Source organism: Phoca vitulina, unplaced genomic scaffold (genome assembly GCF_004348235.1).
Source record: "Phoca vitulina isolate PV1807 unplaced genomic scaffold, GSC_HSeal_1.0 scaffold78, whole genome shotgun sequence".
Taxonomy (NCBI): Eukaryota; Metazoa; Chordata; class Mammalia; order Carnivora; family Phocidae; genus Phoca; species Phoca vitulina.
The window spans coordinates 5,103,146-5,127,876 of NW_022589781.1; the positions used below are offsets into that span (position 1 = coordinate 5,103,146).

The window sequence follows — 24,731 nt, forward strand, 5'->3', positions numbered from 1 at the left end:
TAAAACTAATGATGTAATGTATGGGGATTAACATAACAATAAAAAAATTAAAAAAAAGAAATATACATATGCAAAAAAAAAATCTAGTGCAAGAAACTAAAACTGCAGTCCTATTTGCAAAATTCCTAATGAGAATATAAACACATCGAATCCAGAAGTTTTAAAAATGTGTACTTGTATTTATTCCCTGAATGTAAAGTTGGTGTAGTTTTAGAAAATTCATTGAAGTAATACACTGCATTAAAAGAAGGGAGAGGAAAACATGATAAACTCAGTGAATTTTTAAAAGTTTTTGATTAATTTAAATACTCATTAATGATTTAAACCATATCAGCAAGCTAAAAAAAAATTAAAGGTCATGTATTCCCAAACACAAAATCATTTTAATAATACCATACTTAATGGTGACATGTTGAAAACAATCCTTCACAATCCGGAATAAATTAAGGATGCCCACTCTCACTACTTCTACTTTACACTTTACTTGAGAATTTTACAAGTTTGTAAAAAAAAAAAAATGTAAATTTTGTAAAGCAAAAAATTACACTTTCATTACTTGCATGTTATGCAGAAAGCCCAGAAGAATCTATAGGCAGGGGTTTAGAATTAATGTGTTTTGGTAGGTTACTGGATGCAAAATCAATTTATAAAAACCTTGATGGTTGTTTTTTTGTTTTTGTTTTTACCAGCTACAGTTAGAATTTATACTTAAATAGGTATCATGTGACACAGCAAAAATACTATGATGTGCCTAGGAATAAATATCATTTATGAAAAATTACAAACCTTCCTTGAACAACCAAAGACATAAGTATTTATACTCATACACCTAATTGTGGGGTGAAATAAATAATTATAAAGTATATGTTATAATATTAGAAATTATAAAGATTTATTATAAAAGAAGAATATATCTAAGTGAAATTGTATGTATCAATAAAAATTTCAGTAGAAAGAATGTAATGCATAGAAAAAAACACTCATAAAAACTGATGAATAGAGCTTGGATATAGATCAGAGGGGAAGAATAGTGCTGGGATGAAAAAAAAAGTCACTTTCATGTGGACTTGCAATGGTAATGGAAGAGACAAAACTATAACACATCTAGGGGCGCCTGGCTGGCTCAGCTGGTAGAGCATGGGACTCTTGATCTTGGGGTCATGAGTTCAAGCCCCATATTGGGTGTAGAACTTACTAAAAATTAAACCCTGTAGCACATCTAGAGGGCACTATAGAAGAATATGTTAACATATTTGTAACATGATATTGGGATAGATATCTTAAAACAGAGAGCACAAACCACCCATGGTATAATTGACCATTGCAATAGCATTAGCTTTGAGAACTTCTAATTGTCAAGAGACAACAAAATGAAAGTAAAAACCTAAGTCCTAAGCAGGGAGAAGGTATTTGAAAGTAACATCCAGAATATATAAATGTTATGCATTAAACAATTTGATAAATACCACTAACCAAATAGAAAAGTTGGTCAAGAATACATTATCAGGAACTTCTTGGAAGGACCCAGAATACAATAGAATGGCTAAGGATTAACTTAAAGAACACCAATAATTCAATAGAAATATTCCTAAAAAGGAGGGGGGGCAGAAGAAACATTGCGTATTTTTTAAGTAGGTTATAGGAACACAGGTTAGAAAGAAGCTGCCGGCACACTCGACCTGACAGGTGAGTGAGGTTACCTGGTCAGAGGCAAGAGAGGACTAAGCGTCTTCCTGCTGGTCACACCATCAGTAAGATCCGGGAGTCACAGGATGGTGCCGGGAATCTAGGATAATGGGACCGCTGACACTTCCTACTGAGCTCAGTTCCCACCAGGAAGGATATTTAGACAAATTAGAGTCCAATGTGAGAGTGAGAACATCTGTCATTTCCTCTTGAATTAAATGTATGGGGAAAGTATCTAGAGCAGGTTTTCTTTCTACTTAGTTTTAGTGACAGAAAGTCCACTCTTTAGGCAGAGTATTGTCAGGTGTTCTGCCAATTTCATGCATCACGAACATCTGCAGTCTGTATTCTTGGATCCTATTAGGGTCCTTTAAATCACCATTACTGGGGAAGGGACTTATTTCAGATGTCGAGGCAAGTTGAGATTTCAGCACCTGTCATGGTTGATTACAAACGCAAGTTATGGCTCAGTAGACATGCCTAGTAGATGTTCTTGGAAGTTTTCTCACAAAAAGAAATTTCTAGGTAATTCCACATAACTCGGACTGTCTATAAATGCACATACACATATTGTGTATTATGTGTGTATCTATTTATGTGAGTGTGTTAACTTTTGCAGTGAACTAATTCACTATTGAGCCTAGATTCCTATACTTCCTACATCCCTGCTTCAAAGTGTATGTGAATTTTCTAAAGATAGAATAGGTTGTATGCTTACTAGTGACATTCTCTTTCCATTCTTTCTTTTCTCCTGCATAAGAACACATGCTTCTCCTTGGAGGAGTGGGTTAACTTCTCCACATCTCTGGTAAATGATGATGGGTGACTGGGATATAGGCAAGTTCTAACAGGGAGCCTGTATTTACATACATTTCCCTCTGCCAGGCAGCGATGATAACTTAGTGGGAGTAAAGTAATTTGTCTTGTCACACACACACCTTCTTGTTCGTGGATTTCGTCATGATTCTACCACTCACCCGGGCTTGCACCTTTATAGATGGGTTGACAAAGCGTCTTTAATTACCTCCTGATTTCCTCCTTATATGAAGACACTTGTCAAATCAAATGGAGCCAGTATTAATAAATGACCATTGTCTGAACACAGTCTACTTCAAAGGTTGTTATTTCTTCATTTTTCCTTCTTTGCTATGGATGTAGTGTTGCAATAGAAATGGCAATTTTTTTTTTGAATGATGTAGCCCAGAATTTGAATCTTTGATCCACCACTTACCAGCTATGTAAACAAAAATAAATTTATTGTTTCATTTTAGCATAATTTTCCTAATTGAAAAATGAGAGTGTTAAATACTACCGAACCCTACATTGAAAAGAACTTATATAATGTGCTATGTGCAAAATCTCTGAAGGTTATTTTATAGTTTTCCACTGAACATCAGAAACAGTATCACCAGGCACCGTGCAGTGTTCTGCTTAGGACTTTAAATATGAACAACAAGATTTCGGGATGCCTGGGTGGCAGCAACGTTTGGCTCAGGTCATGATCCCAGGATCCTGGGATCAAGGGGAGTCTGCTTCTCCCTCGGCCGCTCCCCCTGCTTGTGCTCGCTCGCTCTCTCTGACAAATAAAATCTTAAAAAGAGAAAAAAAAAAAAAAAAAACAAGATTTCTCTCCAGTGTTCACAGCTACATAATCTAATAGAGACAGACCGTTTTTTTTTTCCTCAATGAACCTTTTTATTTATTTTAATTTATTTTTTTTGCTTGCCTTTTGATTCTGTATTTTTATTATGTTAATCACCATACATTACATCATTAGTTTTTTTTAATTTTTTTATTGTTATGTTAATCCCCATACATCATTAGTTTTTGATGTAGTGTTCCACGATTCATTGTTTGTGTATAACACCCAGTGCTCCATGAAGAACGTGCGCTCCTTAATACCCATCACCAGGCTAACCCATCCTCCCACCCCCTCCCCTCTAGAACCCTCAGTTTGTTTTTCAGAGTCCATCATCTCTCATGGTTCGTCTCCCCCTCCAATTTCTCCCCCCTCATTCTTCCCCTCCTGCTATCTTCTTTTTTTTTTCTTAACATATATTGCATTATTTGTTTCAGAGGTACAGATCTGTGATTCAACAGTCTTGCACAATTCACAGCGCTCACCATAGCCCATATCCTCCTCAATGTCTATCACCCAGCCACCCCATCCCTCCCACCCCACCCCCCACTCCAGCAACCCTCAGTTTGTTTCCTGAGAATAAGAATTCCTCATATCAGTGAGGTCATTTGATACATGTCTTTTTCTGATTGACTTATTTCGCTCAGCATAACACCGTCCAGTTCCATCCACGTCGTTGCAAATGGCAAGATTTCATTCCTTTTGATGGCTGCATAATATTCCATTGTATATATATACCATATCTTCTTTATCCATTCGTCTGTCGATGGGCATCTTGGCTCTTTCCACAGTTTGGCTATTGTGGACATTGCTGCTATGAACATCGGGGTGCACATACCCCTTTGGATCCCTACTTTTGTATCTTTGGGGTAAATACCCAGTAGTGCAATTGCTGGATCGTATGGTAGCTCTATTTTCAACTTTTTGAGGAACCTCCATACTGTTTTCCAGAGTGGCTGCACCAGCTTGCATTCCCACCAACAGTGTAGGAGGGTTCCCCTTTCTCCGCATCCCAGCCAACATGTCATTTCCTGACTTGTTGATTTTAGCCATTCTGACTGGTGTGAGGTGGTATCTCATTGAGGTTTTGATTTGGATTTCCCTGACGCCGAGCGATGCTGAGCACTTTTTCATGTGTCTGTTGGCCATTTGGATGTCTTCTTTGGAAAAATGTCTGTTCATGTCTTCTGCCCACTTCTTGATTGGATTCTTTGTTCTTTGGGTGTTGAGTTTGATAAGTTCTTTATAGATTTTGGATACTAGCCCTTTATCGGATATGTCATTTGCAAATATCTTCTCCCATTCTGTCGGTTGTCTTTTGGTTTTGTTGACTGTTTCTTTTGCTGTGCAAAAGCTTTTTATCTTGATGAAGTCCCAATAGTTCATTTTTGCCCTTGCTTCCCTTGCCTTTGGCGATGTTTCTAGGAAGACGTTGCTGCAGCTGAAGTCGAAGAGGTTGCTGCCTGTGTTCTCCTTTAGGATTTTTTTTTTTTTTTTTAAAGATTTTATTTATTTATTTGAGACAGAGAGAATGAGAGCACATGAGATGGGGGAGGGTCAGAGGGAGAAGCAGGCTCCCTGCCGAGCAGGGAGCCCGATGCGGGACTCGATCCAGGGACTCCATCCAGGGACTCCAGGATCATGACCTGAGCCGAAGGCAGTCGCTTAACCAACTGAGCCACCCAGGCGCCCTCCTTTAGGATTTTGATGGACTCCTGTCTCACATTGAGGTCTTTCAACCATTTGGAGTCTATTTTTGTGTGTGGTGTAAGGAAATGGTCCAGTTTCATTCTTCTGCATGTGGCTGTCCAATTTTCCCAACACTATTTGTTGAAGAGACTGTCTTTTTTCCATTGGACATTCTTTCCTGCTTTGTCAAAGATTAGTTGACTGTAGAGTTGAGGGTCCATTTCTGGGCTCTCTATCCTGTTCCATTGATCTATGTGTCTGTTTTTGTCTTGATGATGACAGCTTTGTAATAGAGCTGGAAGTCCGGAATTGTGATGCCACCAGCTTTGCTTTTCTTTTTCAACATTCCTCTGGCTATTCGGGGTCTTTTCTGGTTCCATACAAATTTTAGGATTATTTGTTCCATTTCTTTGAAGAAAGTGGATGGTATTTTGATGGGGATTGCACTGAATGTGTAGATTGCTCTAGGTAGCATTGACATCTTCACAATATTTGTTCTTCCAATCCATGAGCATGGAACGTTTTTCCATTTCTTTGTGTCTTCCTCAGTTTCTTTCATGAGTATTTTATAGTTTTCTGAGTACAGATCCTTTGCCTCTTTGGTTAGATTTATTCCTAGGTATCTTATGGTTTTGGGTGCAATTGTAAATGGGATCAACTCCTTAATTTCTCTTTCTTCTGTCTTGTTGTTGGTGTATAGGAATGCCACTGACTTCTGTGCATTGATTTTATATCCTGCCACTTTACTGAATTCCTGTAGGAGTTCTACCAATTTTGGGGTGGAGTCTTTTGGGTTTTCCACATAAAGTATCATCTCATCTGCAAAGAGTGAGAGTTTGACTTCTTCTTTGCCAATTTGGATGCCTCTTATTTCTTTTTGTTGTCTGATTGCTGTGGCTAGGACTTCTAATACTATGTTGAATAGCAGTGGTGATAGTGGACATCCCTGAGGCATTCCTGACCTTAGGGGGAAAGCTCTCAGTTTTTCCCCATTGAGAATGATATTCGCTGTAGGTTTTTCATAGATGGCTTTTATGATATTGAGGTATGTACCCTCGATCCCTATACCCTGAAGAGTTTTGATCAAGAAAGGATGCTGTACTTTGTCAAATGCTTTTTCTGCATCTATTGAAAGGATCATATGATTCCTGTTCTTTCTTTTGTTAATGTATTGTATCACGTTGATTGATTTGCGGATGTTGAACCAACCTTGCAGCCCAGGGATAAATCCCACTTGGTACAGCAGACCGTTTTAATAGAGTTTTGTTAAGTACTGTGATAAAGACATGTTTGTAGTATCTTAGGAGTATCTAAGGGAATTAAATCTTGCCGAGTCTATTGTGTTAGCAACTGTGATGAGGAGGAATGGCCAGCAGGACCGTACATTCAAGGCCAGAGGTGGGGGAGTATAAAACTTCCTTTTTCTTAATGCTCTTGTCCACCCAACCTCATCCTGCCTTGTGATGTTGAGTTTGAATTCTTGTCTGAAAAACATGGGGAAAAAATTCTTGTTTGAAAAACATGAAATGCAGCACAAGAATTTTTAAGATGTCTATTTCAACTTCACCACATTCATAGAAAATTATCACTGCGTGGTTTTGTTTTTACCCATTGCTGTTCTCTTAGCTGACAGATTGAAAGATTTAAAAACAAAACAAAACCATTTAGTATATGTGCTGCTGAAGCGAGCACCAAAACAAAACCACTTAATTGGTCCTCTTAACTGACATGAGCTTCGGGATGATTGCTCATTTCTCTTACATGTTACTTTTGTGGAAGGAATGCTACACAAGAAGCACAGAGCCGTATTCATTTCCTCAAATTCATAGCTGATGCCTGTTCTCTGTTCTCAGATAGTGGATATTGTTACCCTGTAATAGGATGAGATGCAGTCCTGATAATGTCACTGCCTCCAAGATTTCATGAGTTACATAAAATGGAATCGATTCTGCATACCTACTCCTGTCAAAACCACTCTTGTGGAAATAACGGGTTTTCATTGGTGTTTTCTTTTAGAATTTTTTAAAATATAAAATACTTAGTTCCTATTTGCAAACTTAGTGAATAAAAAGCTTGCATCTCTTGTGGAACAGATGTTTTGTGGGATGCAGAAGGACGGGTCTTAGGAAGTTGCACGGAGGTGAGAGAGCCTGAGCATTAGAAAAGTTGCATAGTTGAGGGGATGAGTGAGGGGAGCAGAAGCACAGAGACAGGTTTCCATCATGTGCGGGGAAGTAGGAAAATGCATGTGCCTATGAGACCAGGGGTGATCGCTGCTTCAACCTGCCTGATCCTGACAGTCAACCTATTTTCTTCTTGGTTGTCCCCATATTTACTTAATACTGCCAAGACTATAAAGTACAAATTGTGTGTATCCTCAGCCTTCCTCCTAATTAAATGTGAAAGTACCTGCCAGCAAAATAGAAAAATTATTCTAAACACCTTTATAGTGTTGCTTCTTTTCTTTAACTGAAGAATAATTGGCATACAATAATACATTAATTTCAGGTGTACAACCCAGTGATTTGATATTTATATACATTACAAAATGGTCACCACAGTAAATCTAGTTACCATCTTTCTCCATACAAAACTGTTTTATTGACTGTATTCCCTATGCTGCACTTTCCATCCCCATGCCTCAACCATATTACAAATGGAAATCTGTACCTCTTCATCCCCATCACCTATCACCCCCCCCCACTTCCCCCCTGGCAACCGTCAGTTTGTTCTCTGTATCTTGGAGTCTATTTCTGTTTTGTTTTGTTTTGTTTGTCACTGTTATTATTTTTTAGATTTTGTTTGTTATTCCATTTCTGTTATTGTTTTTTAGATTTCACATGTAAGTGAAATCATGGTATTTGTCTTTCTCTGTCTGACTTATTTCACTTAGCATAATATTCTCTAGCTCTATCCATGTTGTCACAAATGGCAAAATTTCACTATCCTTTATGGCTAAGTAATATTCTGTGTGTGTATAAATATATATATATAATATACAAATAAATATATATAATATATAAATATATTTTATATGTAAATATATAAAATTTATATATAAAATATATAGTAAAATTTATACATAAAATATATAAATATTATATAAATACACACACACACACATATATATACACTCTACTTCTTCCTTATCCATACATCCATTAATGGACATTCAGGTTGCTTCTGTATCTTGGCAATTTTAAATAATGGTGCAATGAACACAGTGGTATATATGTCTTTTTGAATTAGTGTTTTCATTTTCTTTGGATAAGTACTTAGAAGTGGAATTACTAGATGATATGTGTTTCTATTTTTAATTTTTAAAAAGATTTATTTTTTAAGATATTTTTTCAAGGATTTATTTCTTTATTTGAGAGAGACATAGAGAGAGCACAAGCAGGGGGAGAGACAGAGGGAGAAGCAGACTCCCTGTTGAGCAGGAAGCCAGATGTGGGGCTCAATCCCAGGACCCTGAGATGATGACCTGAGCCGAAGGCAGACACTTAACCTTCTGAGCCACCCAAGTGCCCCCGTTTATTTATTTTAGAGAAAGAGCACATAAGCAGGGGAAGTGGAGGGAGAGATAGAGAGAGATTCTGAAGCTGACTCCATGGTGGAGTCTGATGCAGGGCTCAATCTCATGACCCTGAGACCAAGACCTGAGCCAAAAACCAAGAGTTGGATGCTTAACCAAATGCACCACCCAGGCACCCCTATATTTTTAATTTTTTGAGGAACCTCTGTATTGTTTCCCATAGGGGCTGCACCAATGAATTTAGTTATTTTGACTGGCTGGTGATACTGTTAAATAATCTATGGAAAAAACACTTCATTCTAGGACATATTTCTCCATTCTTATTCTGTTCATTAATTTAATTATTCATCAGATAACTGAATGCTAGACACTGGTTTGAGATTTACTTGATTATGTCATTGGACTCTCATTTTACCTTTTTCTGTGTATGTCGGTTGCCCTAATTCAGAGAGAGGAAACCTATCCCAAGTCCATGGGACTAAGAAGAGAGAGACTTTAATTTAGGTCTCTGATTCCAAAGTAAATAGCCACTGTCCTCTTGCTTCCTATGTACCTGTTCCCACTTAGTCGTCTGGCAAATACCTTCTGATTGGATGGAAGATTAGAGCAATAGATTAATTCATTAATAAATCTTGAGTGCTCACAACAAACAAGGACCTGTTACTCTGGTTATGGAGATGATGAAAAGGGCTTTTATGCAGTTTATCATAACGTTTTTAAAATGATTGTGAAGGAAGAGCTAGAATCTATGTTAGAAGAGGAGATGGAAGATTTCCCCCCTTTTGGAGACTCCCAGAATGACTATGATACGGTAGTCCACCCTTTCTATGCCTGTTGGCAGTTTCTGCACTCAGAAGAACTTTCCTTGGAAGGAAGAATATGATACATGACAAGCTTCGAACCGCTGGGCGAAAGAGCCATGGAAAAAGAAAAAAAAAACTCGCGACAAAGCAAGGAAGGAGAACGAGCTTGTGCGCCAGCTGGTCGCATTCATCCATAAGAGAGATAGAAGAGTGCAGGCGCATCGGAAGCTCGTGGAGGAACAGAATGCCGAGAAGGCCAGGAAGGCAGAGGAGATGAGGCGGCTGCAGAAGCTGAAGCAGGTCAAACTGGCTGAGCAGTACAAGGGACAGAGCTGGATGACCGTGGCCGACCTGGGGAAGGAGCTCAAGGAAATGGAGGTGGGCTACGAGAAGGAGTTTGGAGATGGATCAGATGAAGATGAGACAGAGGAATCTGAGCCCAAAGATGGGACAGAGGAATCTGAGCTCAAAGATCGGCACAGTGGTAAAGACAGTGATGAGGCTGAGGATGCTGAGCTGTATGATGACCTTTACTGCCCAGCGTGTGACAAATCTTTCAAGATGGAAAAGGCCATGAGGAATCATGAAAAATCAAAGAAGCATCGGGAAATGGTTGCCTTGTTAAAACAACAGTTAGAGGAGGAGGAAGAAAATTTTTCAGGACTTCAAACTGATGAAAATCCGTTGAATGCCAATTCTGAGGAAGAAATAGAAGATGCACCAAAACAAAAGCTTTCCAAAAGGCGGAAGAAAAAGAAACAGAAACCAGCACAGAATTATGATGATAATTTCAATGAAAATGGAACTGGAGAAGAAGTAAAGTTTGAATCAGAAGATACCAACTTAAATCAAGACTGTGCCAAAGAATTGGATGGGAGTCCCCAAGAAAGTATCACTGTCACTGAGACTGTCGAACTCTGTGATGATCCAAAAAGGGAAGCTAAGAATGCTCCTAAACCCAAAGGAAAAAAAGCCAAAGATATGAAAAAATCTGTCAAAGTACCTGCTAAACCACAGACAGTGAGTGATGTTCTTATCAGCTATGCAACCTGCCATAGTGAATTTCCATCCTGGAATAAACTTTTTGACCATCTGAAGGCCACAGGTCATGTAAGGGCACCTTCATCATGTTCTTTAAACAGTGTAACAAGTAGTCAAAGCAAGAAAGAGAAACGTAAAAACAGAAATTCTGCCAACGCTTTTTCTTTTTGATTGTCTCTAGATTTTGAAACCAAAAACTGAACTGAAGTCATCTAAAGAGTTAAAATTTCGGTGATCTGCAATTTATTGCATTGTGGAAGATTATTTTTATCTTGTAAAAACATTTTTTTGTTTAATATATATTTTTTAAACATTTCATTAGTGATTGAATTCTACTTTGCCATCTGAATTGACTTGAATGTCTCAAAACAGGTACATATTGTAAAGTATACATTCTTGATTTCTCTTGGCTCACATGGACAGAAATGTACAGGGAGAATTAAACTATTTTAACACATAAAAAATTGCTGGTGTTTAGGCAGTGTACAAAACAAAAATCCTGCCTCTAATGAAAATAACTTTCTAGATACATAGAAACATATCCTTTAAGTGCTTTATTGACCATCTACCTGGTTGGTTAGATTTTTCAGAGTAGATACAATGTGTTTCACTCCTGATTCCCTACTTTCTGACTCAGTGATTATTTAATGAATCAGTATTGAACTAGGCATGCCGATATATAATATGGAGCTTAAAAGGGCAGTGACATGTCATATTGCCTAGGCTTGAATCCTGGAGAAATGACGTTTTTTCCCCCCACAAGTAATGTATTTTCTCTGTAGTCAGTCTCACCATCGTAAAATAGTGTAAGAATAGTGTCAACATATAGGTTTTAATAATATCTGTGTGAATGGGCACATTGGAAGTTCTTAGAGAAGTTGTTGGAGCAGAGCAAGTTCTCGGTTAATGTCACCCAGGAGTCATGGGCAGCTATGATGTGATGTAGAGAACACAGGGCTTGGAATCAGAACTGAGCCTCTATCCTTTCTTCATCGTGGCTGTCGGCTTCTCTGAACCCAGGTTTTTATAGCGACATAAATATAAAATTGTCATTCTGTTCTTGAGAAAAATTTTATTGTGAGGATTAAGTGCAACATGAAGGAGTCATTCATTCAAGAACTGTTGTATAGCAAATATGATAAGTGATAATTACTGTCTTACTTGGCTGGAAATAGGAACAAAAAAGACATAGACGTGTATTCATGAAATTTACAGTGAAAAGTTAATTCATTGTTATGGATGTTTTCTCCTTTATTTAGATATAGAGATTTATAAAGATTTCATCTTCAGCGATAGTGTTTGTGGACCATCAGGTTACCCCAGAGGTATCCCTATTCAGTAGGAAAAAAGCTATTTTTTGGTGTATCAGGCCTGGATGAGGTGAAATATTTAAAGAGTGACTTGTATAGCCAGGAAGAGCATGAGATGGGTTCATATTTGGGTTTATCAGGGTGGGAACTAAGTATTTTTTCTAGTACCGTAACTAAATCACAAAGATTTATTCTTTCTATATTGACAATCCTAAAGAATTGTTTTCTTTTAAAATTTGAAGTTTTACATAAACCTTGTTTGTCATATCTCTCAGACTGCTTTAAATTATTTTAACAACCCATCTGAGGATTTATCTTCAGGGTTAAATATATATATCATATTTCATTTTCCCAACAGTGAAATTGAATTTGTAGGAGAAGCTGTGCAGAAACCAGAAATGGTCTGATTTTGGCTTTGACTTTCTGTAGATCAAGTTTTCTTTTGCTGTCAATGCAATGAAAAATGACCTTTAATCAGTGACTTCCAGCAAGTGATGCAGGCAGGCTGGGTCTGAGGACCCAGAGGGGTCCCACAGGATCAGCCAAGAGGGTCCCTGGCTATGTGCAGGATAGAAATCAACTGCAATCCAGGAAGGAATGAGAATAGAGTTTATCGAAGGTATAGAGAGACAACAGGTACAGACAGAGTGTTTGGGAGACTGAGGAAGGGAGAAAGAGTCTTGTCTTTGCTCTCAGGGTCTGGGAATTTTATTGAGGATTGTGGTCTGGTGTATGTGTCCTCTCAGGCATCCAGGGACCGGTTAGAACAAGGACAAGTGTCCAGGTCCTCCGTAAGTCACTTATTCCCTGGAGCCAGGGGTCTTGGAGCTGAGATGTCTAGCATCGGTGGCCTGGATTACGCACATGGTAGTTAGGTCTGGTCACTCCTTAGATGTTATCTGTTGTGCTGGAAGACTCTGAGGAAATCATTACCTCCATGTCCCTTACAAGGAGGACATACATTATTTGTAGTATGAGACATGTGTAAGGTGGGAGTGTAGGTCCTAGCAAAAACAGAAAACAGGAAAAGGAGCCAAAAGCGGAATTTCATGGAATTTTTAAATGTCCCTATCTCACAAGTAGTGAGATAACATACACATACTTTTTGGATATCAGTTTAAAATTTACGTGTTTTTTAATATAATTTACAAAAACTTATAATTCATCTCAGCTTTGATGTTTCAAGGACAGAGGTTTCTAAGCTTGTTAAAAGTTTTAAAATTATAAATAGTATAAGCCATTTCGGGAAACTACTAGGAATAATTCTCAAGATCACAATCCTGCTGTCCCGTTTCCTCCAAACTTAGCTAAGTATCAGTGGGTGTATTTGTGAAACAGTGTGCCGATGAACACACTCACATTTTAATACTGGCTTCCACAGATGCAATGACCAAATGCCTACAAAAGGGTGGGTGTAACATGGTGATTCTCGGGGCATCGGCGGCTGCCCAAGGGGGACGCTGGATGTTTTCACAGTAAGTAGGCTTTTTAACACGCACAAACAACAGTATGAGGATGGTGACACATGCAGCCTGCACCCAGCCTTCTTATGCCCATTTATCTCAATGTGCACAACTTCGTCCTTCAGTGGTGGGATGCCATTGTGACCAAAAGTTAGCCTTGAAACAGTAGGCTTAGTATGCAAGGCTGAGAGAAGCCGGGGCATTCTGATTCCTACCAATTGCATTTCATGTGTTGTAACCATGAATTTGGCAAGGCCTTATTGGGGCATATGTTGAATTAATTGGGCTGCCTCATGCTGCTTAATTAAAGCCGGAGGAATTGTGATTAGTTGCACGGAAGGAATGGCATAGCTGGGTATACTGTGCTTTTTCTTGTTTCTTAACCACCTAAAGATTTCATCTTTAGTGATACTGTTTGTGAAGCATCAGGTTACCCCAGAGGTATCCCTATTCAGTAGGAGAAAAGCTAACAAGCCCAAAGGATTTTACCATGAATCTGTTCATTAGACAAGACACAGTTCACACATCAGTTGCAATGTGGATTTCAGCCCAAACTTCCTACAGAGATCAAAGCAGAGGCATTTGTCTTTCCACATTGCACATTACATTTTGAGACTTGAAGCCCAGTACTTAAAAAGATTTTGCTTATCTGTCCTTTCTGTACCATTTTAAAAGCCTTACAGGTAGGATGGATCCGAGTTAACTTGTTAAATGCAAATATGGCATATGTCATTTGTATTTAAATGACTTTAACATCCTGCAATATTACCTAGAGGTTTGCCTTCCAAATGGGTATGAAGAATATTTTAATGAAGTCAGCTACAAGTAAAAACTAATCTTAAGAGACTGTGTAAATTGGCTTAATGCATTAAACTCTATGGAAACATTGATTTAAAAAAAAGGTGGGGGGAAGGAAAATTTTGTCTGACCAATCCATTAATGCTTTAAAATTCTGTTTCTTTTAGTCAAACATGTTAGCCAGTAATTTTTTTTCAATTTTATTTCTTCTCCAGAATAATGTGGGGATCATGTCTTTGTTCACGAGGCAATCCCTTCTTTGCTTATGAGCATCTCTCTCTCCCCTTTCTAGCCCTCCTTACACCCGTTCCTTCTTTTCTCTATCACCTTTGCTGACTTAGTGAGCAAGTAGAAACAATCCAATTGCAACCCCTTATTTTAGCCCCGTGGGAACAGGGGCTCCTCTAAACCTGCCTCTGGCTTCTCTTCAGATGTGGCCGAGGCACAATATTGCCTCTACTCTCGGGGCCAGCATTGCTCCGTTTGTGCTTTGGACCTCACCGTGCTCCCACTCAGAAAGTTCGCACCTGCCAAGATTTCTTAGCTTTCCAGCACCCTCCATTTCTCCCCTTCTATTGGTGGATTGTTTGCATTGGCCTAAAAATAAGTACTAGTAACCATCTTTTAAAAATTGATTACATCCCTCTTTAGCTCTTATGCAGCTCTTTTCTTCCTCCTAGCAACTGAGTAAAAAAGGTGTGTACTTGCTGTCTCCCTGTCCTCAGGTCTCCTTCTATCCCCGATTTACTCCAGCCAGGCTTCTACCATTGGGTGGAATTAAGGTTGTGTAAGTGCCCGATCTGCCAAATCAAGTGACTGCCCCGCAGCCGTCACCTTATGCTGACCACGCCCTGTCCCTCGAGATGCTTTCCTAGCTTCTGACACACCTCTGCAGTCTCTTTTCCTTTTCCCCTTCTGAGCCCAGGATTTGATTCTTGACCTTTCTCTTTTCTCTTCAGTATTACTTGCTAGGATAGATGTTGTCCTAGGTATTAAGCAGCTTCTATATGTTTATTATTTCTGTGTTCACAATCCAAATACGGACTGGTCTCCAGAGGTTCACATCCTACGTTGCACTTCTTGGTTGATCTATCCTCTTGAATATTCAATAGTTATACCAAACTTACGTTGTATCGTTGTACTAGATTTCCCCTTCCTGCCCAAACCAAGCCTTGCCTCACCAAGTCTTTCCAACCTAGTTGTTGCTGCATTATTCACCCAATTGTTTATCTCACAAATTGAGGACTTATGGGGCGCCTGGGTGGCTCAGTCGTTAAGTGTCTGCCTTTGGCTCAGGTCATGATCCCAGGGTCCTGGGATCAAGCCCCGCATCGGGCTCCCTGCTCTGCGGGGGGCCTGCTTCTCCCTCTCCCACTCCCCCTGCTTGTGTTCCCTCTCTCGCTGTGTCTCTCTCTGTCAAATAAAGAAATAAAATCTTAAAAAAAAAAAAGGAAAAAAACCAAAAACAAACCAAGGACTTAGAAATCATCTCTAATTCTTCTGTGTATTTCATACCCTGCATCCTATTTATCTACCAGTCCCATATTGGATCTAGTTCTCAAACATACCCCGAATCTAGCCATTGTACTTTTTTGGTCTTATAAACTGTTGAGGTTTAATCAGGGCCACTGTGTACCGTTGTTCATGTTGTACACAGCAGTTTTGATTTCCAGCCACCAGCATCTCTCACACAGATACTACAATAATTTTCCCTACTTCCCCATCTCCATTCCTACTCACGTAAACAGTTGCCTATTAAATACCAAAGGTGAGCCTTTCAAAACAAAATAAAGCAAACAAAAGGAACAGATTCTGTCATTACCATGCATAAAACCAAACAATGGCTGCTCTAAGTTTTAGACTACATTTCTTATAAAATTTCACGTGATCCCATGTCCTATAGACTCCACCTACCCCTTTGCACCTCATTTCATACCACTTGCCTGCTTATACCATATACCAGACTCCTGAAAAATTGGTAGTTCCTGATGAAGGGCTTTTATTTGCTATTTGCTCTACTGGAAATTAATGAGTCCTTTGCATTCAAATTCCTGCTCAAATGTCATTTCCTCCAAGAGATTCTTTATGTTAATATAATTAAAAATACCATTCCCATCCAATGAATAGTTTTTTTGTTTTTTGTTTTTTTTTCATGTTCTCATTGTTCCTAGTGGGTGGGAGTCTGCCTTGTGTGAACGGCAGTCTCAGTCCTTGGATCCCCCACCAGGGGATTTACTTGGGGGTCCGGGTTGTAATAAAGACAGCCAGAGGGAAGTGGCAAGGGCAAAGCAGTGTATCTCAAGGTGGGAGAGCGGGAGGGCTCCTGGGGGTGGAGCCCGCCCTAGGCTGCTGTGGGATTGGATATTATGGGGTCTCTCTGGGCTGGGAGGAGCTGTGATGGGCAGGGGGGTGGTCTCTAATGGAGGTGCTTCTGATCCTTTGGGGGACCCCTCCCACAGATTGGAAGGGGGAGGTTTTGACTTTACAAGGTTTGTACCAGAACCGTCCTGGCAACCTTTCTCCACAGTGGGGGGCTGTACGCACCATGCACGTGCACTGTGATGAGTCTGGGGGTTACCCTGGGACAGAGGTGGAAGGCAGAGCACCTGCCCCTACACCTGTCAACCCCGGGGTCTTGAAGCCATGAGGTCAGGATGTTGTGCCCCCAGGCTTCCAGTGTGTGATCTATTTATCACCACCTTGGCCTCCAGCTCTTGTCTCTGCCACCCCCCTTCAAGGACTTCAAGGACACGGGGCTCCTCCTGGGGCAGTTCATTCCACTGCTCTCCTCCACCTTCCACCTAACATTAGTTCTACATGGAATTATAGGATTTCTTTGCCTGATTATGTACTGCTAATCTCCCCTGGAATGTAAGCTCCCTGAGGGCAATGACCCCGCTGTCTTGCTCACACCATCTTCCTCCTCAATTATGACTATTCAGGACACATCATAGGCATTCAGACACCAGGTGTTACGTCATTTTATTAATGGCCCTTTCCCCTCATTTTAGAATGTGATCAGGTTTCCCAGTCGTTAAACAATTCTCTGTTCGGCCTTACTCAGTTAGTCTCACCCTCACTTTTTTTTTTTTTTTTTTTTTAAATGGCAGATGTTACTGATCAGTTATATATTCGCTGTTTCCTTTTCCTTATCTCACACACTTCCTGATTCCCTTATGCACACAAACGTGCACACACGTGCACACACGCACACATACATTTATATCAAGGGAAATTTATAAGGGTAGGGAGTATAAAACTTTTAAATTCTGATGTGAAGTTATAAAGTGACCATGGTTTTTCCATGAAGCCCTATGGCATAATTTTTCCAATTCTTCTACTCTTGGTTTCATGGTAAATTTCAAAATTACTTCAAAAATAATTTTTCTTGGTGCTCATGCTATTGCATCCTCCTGGCTCTGTTTCCTCTGGGCCTGACATCTTTCAGTCTTCTTAATTCTGCCCCTGCTCCCTTCCTGTGCTCACTCCCAAGCTGGCCGCAGTGTGCAGGTGAGGTCTCAGGCTTCTGCCCTGGCTCTCCGACGAGGACCAAGGCTGCACGCACTCCGTCCTTGTTGGTACGGCTCATATGCAGCGTCTCCCGCTGTTTCCTCATACGCCACTCCTGCATTTCTCAAAGCATTTCTTTACTATCTGCACACATCTCAGAAATTGAATCTTCCAGAATTGTGTGTTGAGAATCGTATTAGAATCTCTGTCCTCTTCTGTCCTTCCTTTGCCATCTGGTCCTGTCTGTGGCCCATTTACACTGAGACTCTGCTCTCTTCTCTCTACTAATACTAATCTAACTCCAGTTTTCCATAAACTCATAATCTATTTCTTCCTCAAACTCTGTGTAGAAACAAATCCAATTTTCTAAAATACCGCGATTGTCGTATCCCGATCCTTCCTGATAACCGATAGCAAATTCTGACGATGAACAGATTAAATCTAAGCCATTCTATTCTCAAGTTATCTCAAAATCCAGTTATATTTTACCTCTCCAAATGGAACTGCTAACCTCTGGGGTGTATTGCAGGCAACACGATGAATCGGGATGCTTCAAGCTGTCTAGCTCAATTTCTCTGGTCGGTACCCAGGGCATGAGATGTAGGATGGGCTACACTGTTTCTAAAACAACTTGAATTTGAAATTTTATTATTCACAGTGTTCTTGATATAGCAAGATTAAGATCTAGAAATATCATTTATTTTTTGCACAAGCCTATCAAGAGTTCAAGTCCCATAAACTTCACAAAGCTTTCCCTATTTATGAAAAGTCACAGAACCGGTTTGGTTCTCTTTATCTTGTATTATGACATATAATTATTTCCTCATATATTGTTTTTTTGTTGGTTTGTTTCTGTATGTAATACGTTTTTCCAAAAGATACTTTGAGAAGAGATCTTCTTTTATACTTTGCTTATATGTCTAGTGTTGACCAAGTAGCAGAGGATTATAAACCGCTGTTCAATTGAACTGATTCTCTTTGCCTTAAATCTGTAACTCACCATTCCACTGACAGCTTGCTACTAGATGAGACACCTTGCCCTTATTACAAAGGTTTCCAAATGATGCTATGGGTCCAGGCTCCCAGATGCTGCTGGAATTGGAGCCCTGAACTCTCTAAACCACAGTCCCTAGAAAAGAGCATCTTCCAAAACCCTCACTTAAAAGCGACATTAATTTTGTAACTATTACCACATAAAAAGTCAGGGGAAAGGGTTGATCCTTCCTGGAAAAACCTACCCTGGGAGGCACCATTTCTTGGTGTGGGAAATAACTACTGGTCCTGGACCACCTATAAATAGATTTTTAAAGATTAATTTCAGTTAGTGAAACATTCCTATTTATTGAGCTTATGCATTTCTTTCATATATTGTAAAATCTTAAAACTGTAATAAATACATTTTTGTGTATGCACTAACAAGCATGGTGCTTTCAAAGGAGAATCATGTATAAAATCAATGCTTAGATATAAAAGCTGATAAAAAATGAAGACAGATAAAAGAAATTCAGACTAATAATTATTTTGTGTAATTTTCTGTCCAAATTACAAATTTTATTTCAAATTTAATATTCTTTTTTTTTTTTTTTTTTTAAAGATTTTTTTTTTTTTTTTTTTTTTTTTTATTTGAGAGAGAGAGTGAGAGAGAGAGAGAGCACAAGAGGGGGGAGTGGGAGAGGGAGAAGCAGACTCCCTGCCGAGCAGGGAGCCCGATGCGGGACTCGATCCTGGGACTCCAGGATCATGACCTGAGCCGAAGGCAGTCGCTTAACCAACTGAGCCACCCAGGCGCCCTCAAATTTAATATTCTTAGCTAATCACTGAAATAGCATATTTTCATGGTTGACTACATTGCAATGTGCAATTTGCTTGACTTCAAATACATAATATACTGTTTGAACCATTATGTACTTAACTCAGTGAACCAAATAGTGAAATGGTTTAATTTTTGCACATTCTACAAATGGAGCCACAGACTTTATTGATCAATCAGCAAACTTTAGTGGTTCACTTTAATGTTCATTGCTGAATGAGCCATATACTTTACAAGAATAGCTTTATATGTTTCTGGGATTTAGCTGCAAACTCTCCTAGCCAAAATAAATACCTTAGTGGTTCACTGGCAAAGCCTGTTTCCTTGTTGTTACCTCTGAATTTACTGGTAAAGCTACATTCTCCATGTAACTCGATTCCTGTATCAATTAGTAATTTGGTGCAAATGAAATTATATGCATGAATGAATTCAAGACTTAGGTAGTGACATTTTAGGAGACATGAGGGTCAAAATACATAGTTAAAAAAATGACAACAGGGAATAGGTGTTACCCAGTTTGGCTCTTTGGAAAAAAAAATTCTTTTTACCAAATAATTGATTTGGGTGAATTCTAATTAAATGCTCTCTCTCTCCCCCCACTCTCTCTGTGTCTCTCCCTTCCATTGAATTGTTTATAACACATTTAGATGCAACCTACAAGTTAGATGAGTCTATAAATAATTGAAACTTCATGATAGTTGAAAATCAAACATCTATCATGGTCCTCAATATTTATACTTTAATCTTTTTTGCCTTATTAAATGAAATGTCCTCATACCTCTCTCACACTTTCTGTTCTGTCCAAGCATGAATTGGCAAACATCCATTTGTGTTCTAATAGATTTCTTCCCTGTTTCACTGAATACTGGTTGAAATTATATACTTACTGAAAATTATGAAGGTCACTGGAAATTATGAAAAATAACTTATTGAAGATAATTATAAATTATTAGTAGGTCTCCTGACTTTGGTATATAGAAAATTTTGATTTCTCAATAGACTCATTTTAACTAGTTTTAACAATATTTTAGAGAATTTTTTAGTGACTGAACTTCAATAGTCTACTCATTTCTATAGTTGTATGTATCTGAGTGTGTGTGTGTTCCTCTGACTTTAAATTATTCTTCTTTTTAGATGGCTTTAACTGCTTCTGAAAATATAGGGAAAATTTTTCCCTCAAATGTTAAGGCTAAATTGCCATAGATTCTTATAGCTTCATATCCCTTGGTTCTTGGTTTTACTATCACTCCAGTGATATTTTAGACTCCTCCATGTTACTTTTAATAGCTAATTAATGTCCCCTTTTCTGAATTATTGTATTTTTAAAATTGTTTTTACCTACAAAAAATATTTTTCTTTCTAATGAAAGAACTAAAGTTGTAGAAGTATATAAGTCCTACTGTTAGGTCCAATATTTTATAACTTTGAAAAGTTAATGTAAATAAGAATGAAATATTATAAAAGAAAGAAGTAGGTGAATAGTCCTTTTTTTTCCAGCCCCTTTTTCTCCAAAGGTAGAATTAAATCTAGGCCAAAGAGATGTAGCAGTTGTTGATTTATTGAACAAAGAGTGTTCTGATGTGTTAATGCTTTTTGTTTGGACTCCTTTTTGTGTAGGTCGTAACATGCTTGCCTGGTAAAATGCACGTTTGTTGGTATCTGGCTGTGTTGGGAATTTCACTGAAACTCTCTGTAACAGTCTCACCAATCCAAGGAGAGGAAATGTTACCTAGTAGTTAGACTTTCTTTGTGGAACAAATATCATTTGGATGATTTCACAAAGTGAAAAAAATATGTAACAAATAAAAGTCTAGTTGCTTGTGAATGATCCTTGTTATCAAAAATATTGTTTTGAGAACTTCTTCATCCTCTTTTTGTCGTCTTACTCAATGCATATGACCAGAAATATACCAAGTTCTTTCTGGGTAAAAGGTTTTTGTTTGTTTTTTGGTTTTTGTTTTTGGTTTTTTTTTTAGATTTATTTATTTATTTTAGAGAGAGAGCACCCAAGTGGGAGGGACAGAGAGAGAGGGAGAGAGAATCTGAAGCAGACTTCGTGCTGAGCGAGGAGTCTGCTGGGGGGCTTAATGCAGGTCTCAATCTCATGACCTTGAGGTTGCAACCTGAGCTGAAACCAAGAGTCCACTGCTTAACCCCCGGTGCCACCCACACACCCCAGTTTCTGGGTAAAAGTTTTAAGAACCAGTACCAGACTTTCCTCTGCTTTAGCAAAGAAGTCTTGGAAGACAGACTTTTCCTCCACCTGTAATTCTTAATTACATTAATTTTCCAAATAAAACTGGGGAAATCTGAACAAGATCTGTGGATTGCAGACATTGCTAGTGTACATTATCACTGTAAGTTTTGCCAGTTTCTGTCATTGGGGGAAACAGGAGTCTATATTATTTTTTACAACTGCATGTGAATATTCGATTATCTCAATAAAATTATCCCAATAAAATAAAAATAAGATAACTTCAAACCTATGGATTATAAATATTGCCTAGTGAGCAATATATACTTGTAACACTGGTAATTTAATGATATTTCTGATGTGCATAAAAACAGATCATGTAGCAAAACACACCTGTAAGAATTTACTTAAATTTCTGAGGTCCTTTTGATATTTACATTTATTTCTTTACAAGTGCTTGATTATAAAAGATTTTAATAAGATTATTGTGCTTGTTCTAAGGAGAGTAAGAAAAATCTTTAAAATCCACATTCATTTTTTCCTTAGACTCTAGAGATATCATAACAAACTATCCATATATCCTTGCAGCAGTAGATTCTTAGGGTTAGCTAATAAAAGAAGGGAGAAAAAGATTTAAGATTATGCCCAGAATCTTTTGTTTCAAGCATTAAGTAGAAAAGCAAATATAAACCAGAATTTCCTTCTGTCAAATATCAGCATTTCTTTTAAATTATGATCAAAAACGAAAAAAAAAAAAAAGACCATTATGTCTGTAGGTGATTAATTGGCTTATATTTATGCATATAATACGTCTAGAATTACAGCATAGTATCTCCATGAGTTTCCTCAAAGACACAGTATGTTCCATTTAAATTTAACATGGAAATATAGACACAGTATTACCACTATGTCAGGAAGTTGTGAGTGGCACATCTATAATGCAAAAATCAGAATGCTGCATTTATATGAAAATTATTATAGATGGAATATTCAGTAGATATTGTTTGACAGTGCATTTTTTTCTTTTAGAAAAATAACCATATAAATAGATTATTTTTAGGGCTTCAGAGGAGCAGAATAAAATCAATCATAATATTTGATTTAGGAAGTGCTGTTATCATTGATCATACATGGGCTGTCTCTATTTCATGTGTTCCATTTTTATTTAATAATTTAAAATAATACGGTAAACGCCATAGAATCACTGCCCAGCCCAAGAACTTGAGCATACCTAAAATGTACACTTCTCTATGTATTTTTACATTGTATTTTCCTCTTAACACTTCGAAAAGTAACTGCTATTTTTAAAAAAAAAATCACATAAATATGTTTGAGGAAACAAAATCTTGCTTGGTTTTGCCTGACTCTGAACTGTGTAAAATGGGTCTTGTCCCATATGTTATCTTTCTGATATTTCATCTTGTCAGCAAAATATTTTAAAATTGTACCGTACCACATGTAAGTATAGTTCATTCATTTTCACTATGGTGTGTAGCTGAATGACAAACATGCCTCGCCTACGTTTCCATTCTTCTGTGATCTGGAAGGTTAGTTGTATTCACTTGTTTGTGCTGTTACCATCCAGGTGTCCATGGATATGATAGTAATGATACTCTATCAACCTTGGAGTGGTTAAGTCTTTTCCTTACTGATTTGAATTTTATAGCCATTATTTGCTGGCTTATGTATTGCAGATAGCTCTTCTCAATTTGTATTGTCTTTCCCTTTCTTAAGGTTTTGTTTCCTCAGAAATTTGGTTGTTTGGTGATTTGATTTTTAATTTTTTGAGGAACCTCCATACTGTTTTCCAGAGTGGCTGCACCAGTTTGCATTCCCACCAACAGTGTAAGAGGGTTCCCCTTTCTCCGCATCCTCACCAACACCTGTTGTTTCTTGTGTTGTTGATTTTAGCCATTCTCACAGGTGTGAGGTGGTATCTCATTGTAGTTTTGATTTGTATTTCCCTGATGATGAGTGATGTTGAGTATCATTTCATGTGTCTGTTGGCCATCTGGATGTCTTCTTTGGAAAAAGTCTATTCAGGTTCTCTGCCCATTTTTAATCGGATTACTTATTTTCTGGGTGTTGAGTTGTAGAAATTCTTTAAATATTTCCAATAATTACCCCTTATCAGATATATCATGTGCAAATATATTCTTTTATTCAGTAGGTTTCCTTTTTGTTTTGTTGATTGTTTCTTTTGCTGTGCAAAAACTTTTTATTTTTATGGAATCCCGATAGTTTATTTTTGCTTTTGTTTCCCTTGCCTCAGGAGACATATCCAGAAAAATTGTTTCCACTGCCAGTGTCAAAGAAGTTACTGCCTGTGCTCTCTTGTAGGGGTTTTATGGTTTCAGGCCTCACATTTAGGTCTTTAGTCCACTTTGAATTTATTTTTGTGTATCGTGTAAAAAAGTGGTCCAGTTTTACTCTTTTGCATAATACTGTTGGCTTTTTGAATGGGACTACATTAAATATAGAGAGCACTTTGGAAAGAATTGACATTTTTTTTTTTTCTATTTTTAGAGAGAGAGAGAACATGAGGGGGCATGGGGGAGGAACAGGCAGAATCCCAAGCAGGCTCCACACCCAGCAGGAAGCCTGACAAGGGGCTCGATCCCACAACCTGAGATCATGACCCAAGCCAAAATCAAGAGTCAGACACTCAACCAACTGAGCCATCCAGGCATCCTAAGAATTGACATTTTCATAATATTAAATCTTCCTATCCATGTTTATTAGTTACTTTTCCATTTATAATCTCATGCATGTTAGCTTTTATTTCACACCATGCTTCAAAACACATTATAAATTGATTAAATAGATAAATGTAAAATAAGTTGCAGCAGAAAACAAGCAGATATGTTTATAATATTTGAACTGAAGGTATATTTCTGAGATAGACACAAAACCCAAAAGCTTTTTTAAAAAATTGACAAATCTGATTAAAACATTAGAAAAAAAACAGGGGTATACCTAGCTGGCTCAGTTGGTTAAGTATCAGATACTTGACCTCTGCTCAGATCTTGATCTCAGGGTCGTGAATTTAAGCCCCACATTGGGCTCCATGCTCAATGAATGAATAAATAAATAAATAAATAAATAAATAAAATAATATGATAGGAATGTGATGCAATGCAGTTAGAGAATAAAGGGAATACTTTCCTATACATTTAAAAAATATTAAAAAATAAATCTCTTAATAATACATTTAAATGCAAATGACAGATTGAAATAAACTATTACATATATA

At 38.0% G+C, this 24,731-nt stretch overlaps 2 protein-coding genes across 4 annotated transcripts in view; both read left to right on the top strand.

Annotated features, from left to right (window-relative positions):
- Positions 1-11,841, top strand: part of LOC116625443 (dnaJ homolog subfamily C member 21-like) — a 74,343-nt gene extending 62,502 nt beyond the window's left edge. The window contains 2 exon segments of the mRNA XM_032393960.1: positions 9,163-9,389; positions 9,391-11,841. Of these exon segments, the coding sequence (XP_032249851.1) occupies positions 9,163-9,389; positions 9,391-10,564 (1,401 nt within the window). The 3' untranslated portion in view covers positions 10,565-11,841.
- Positions 1-24,731, top strand: part of LOC116625425 (protocadherin-15-like) — a 1,687,848-nt gene that overhangs the window by 359,952 nt on the left and 1,303,165 nt on the right. The gene's annotated exons all lie outside the window — the stretch shown is intronic.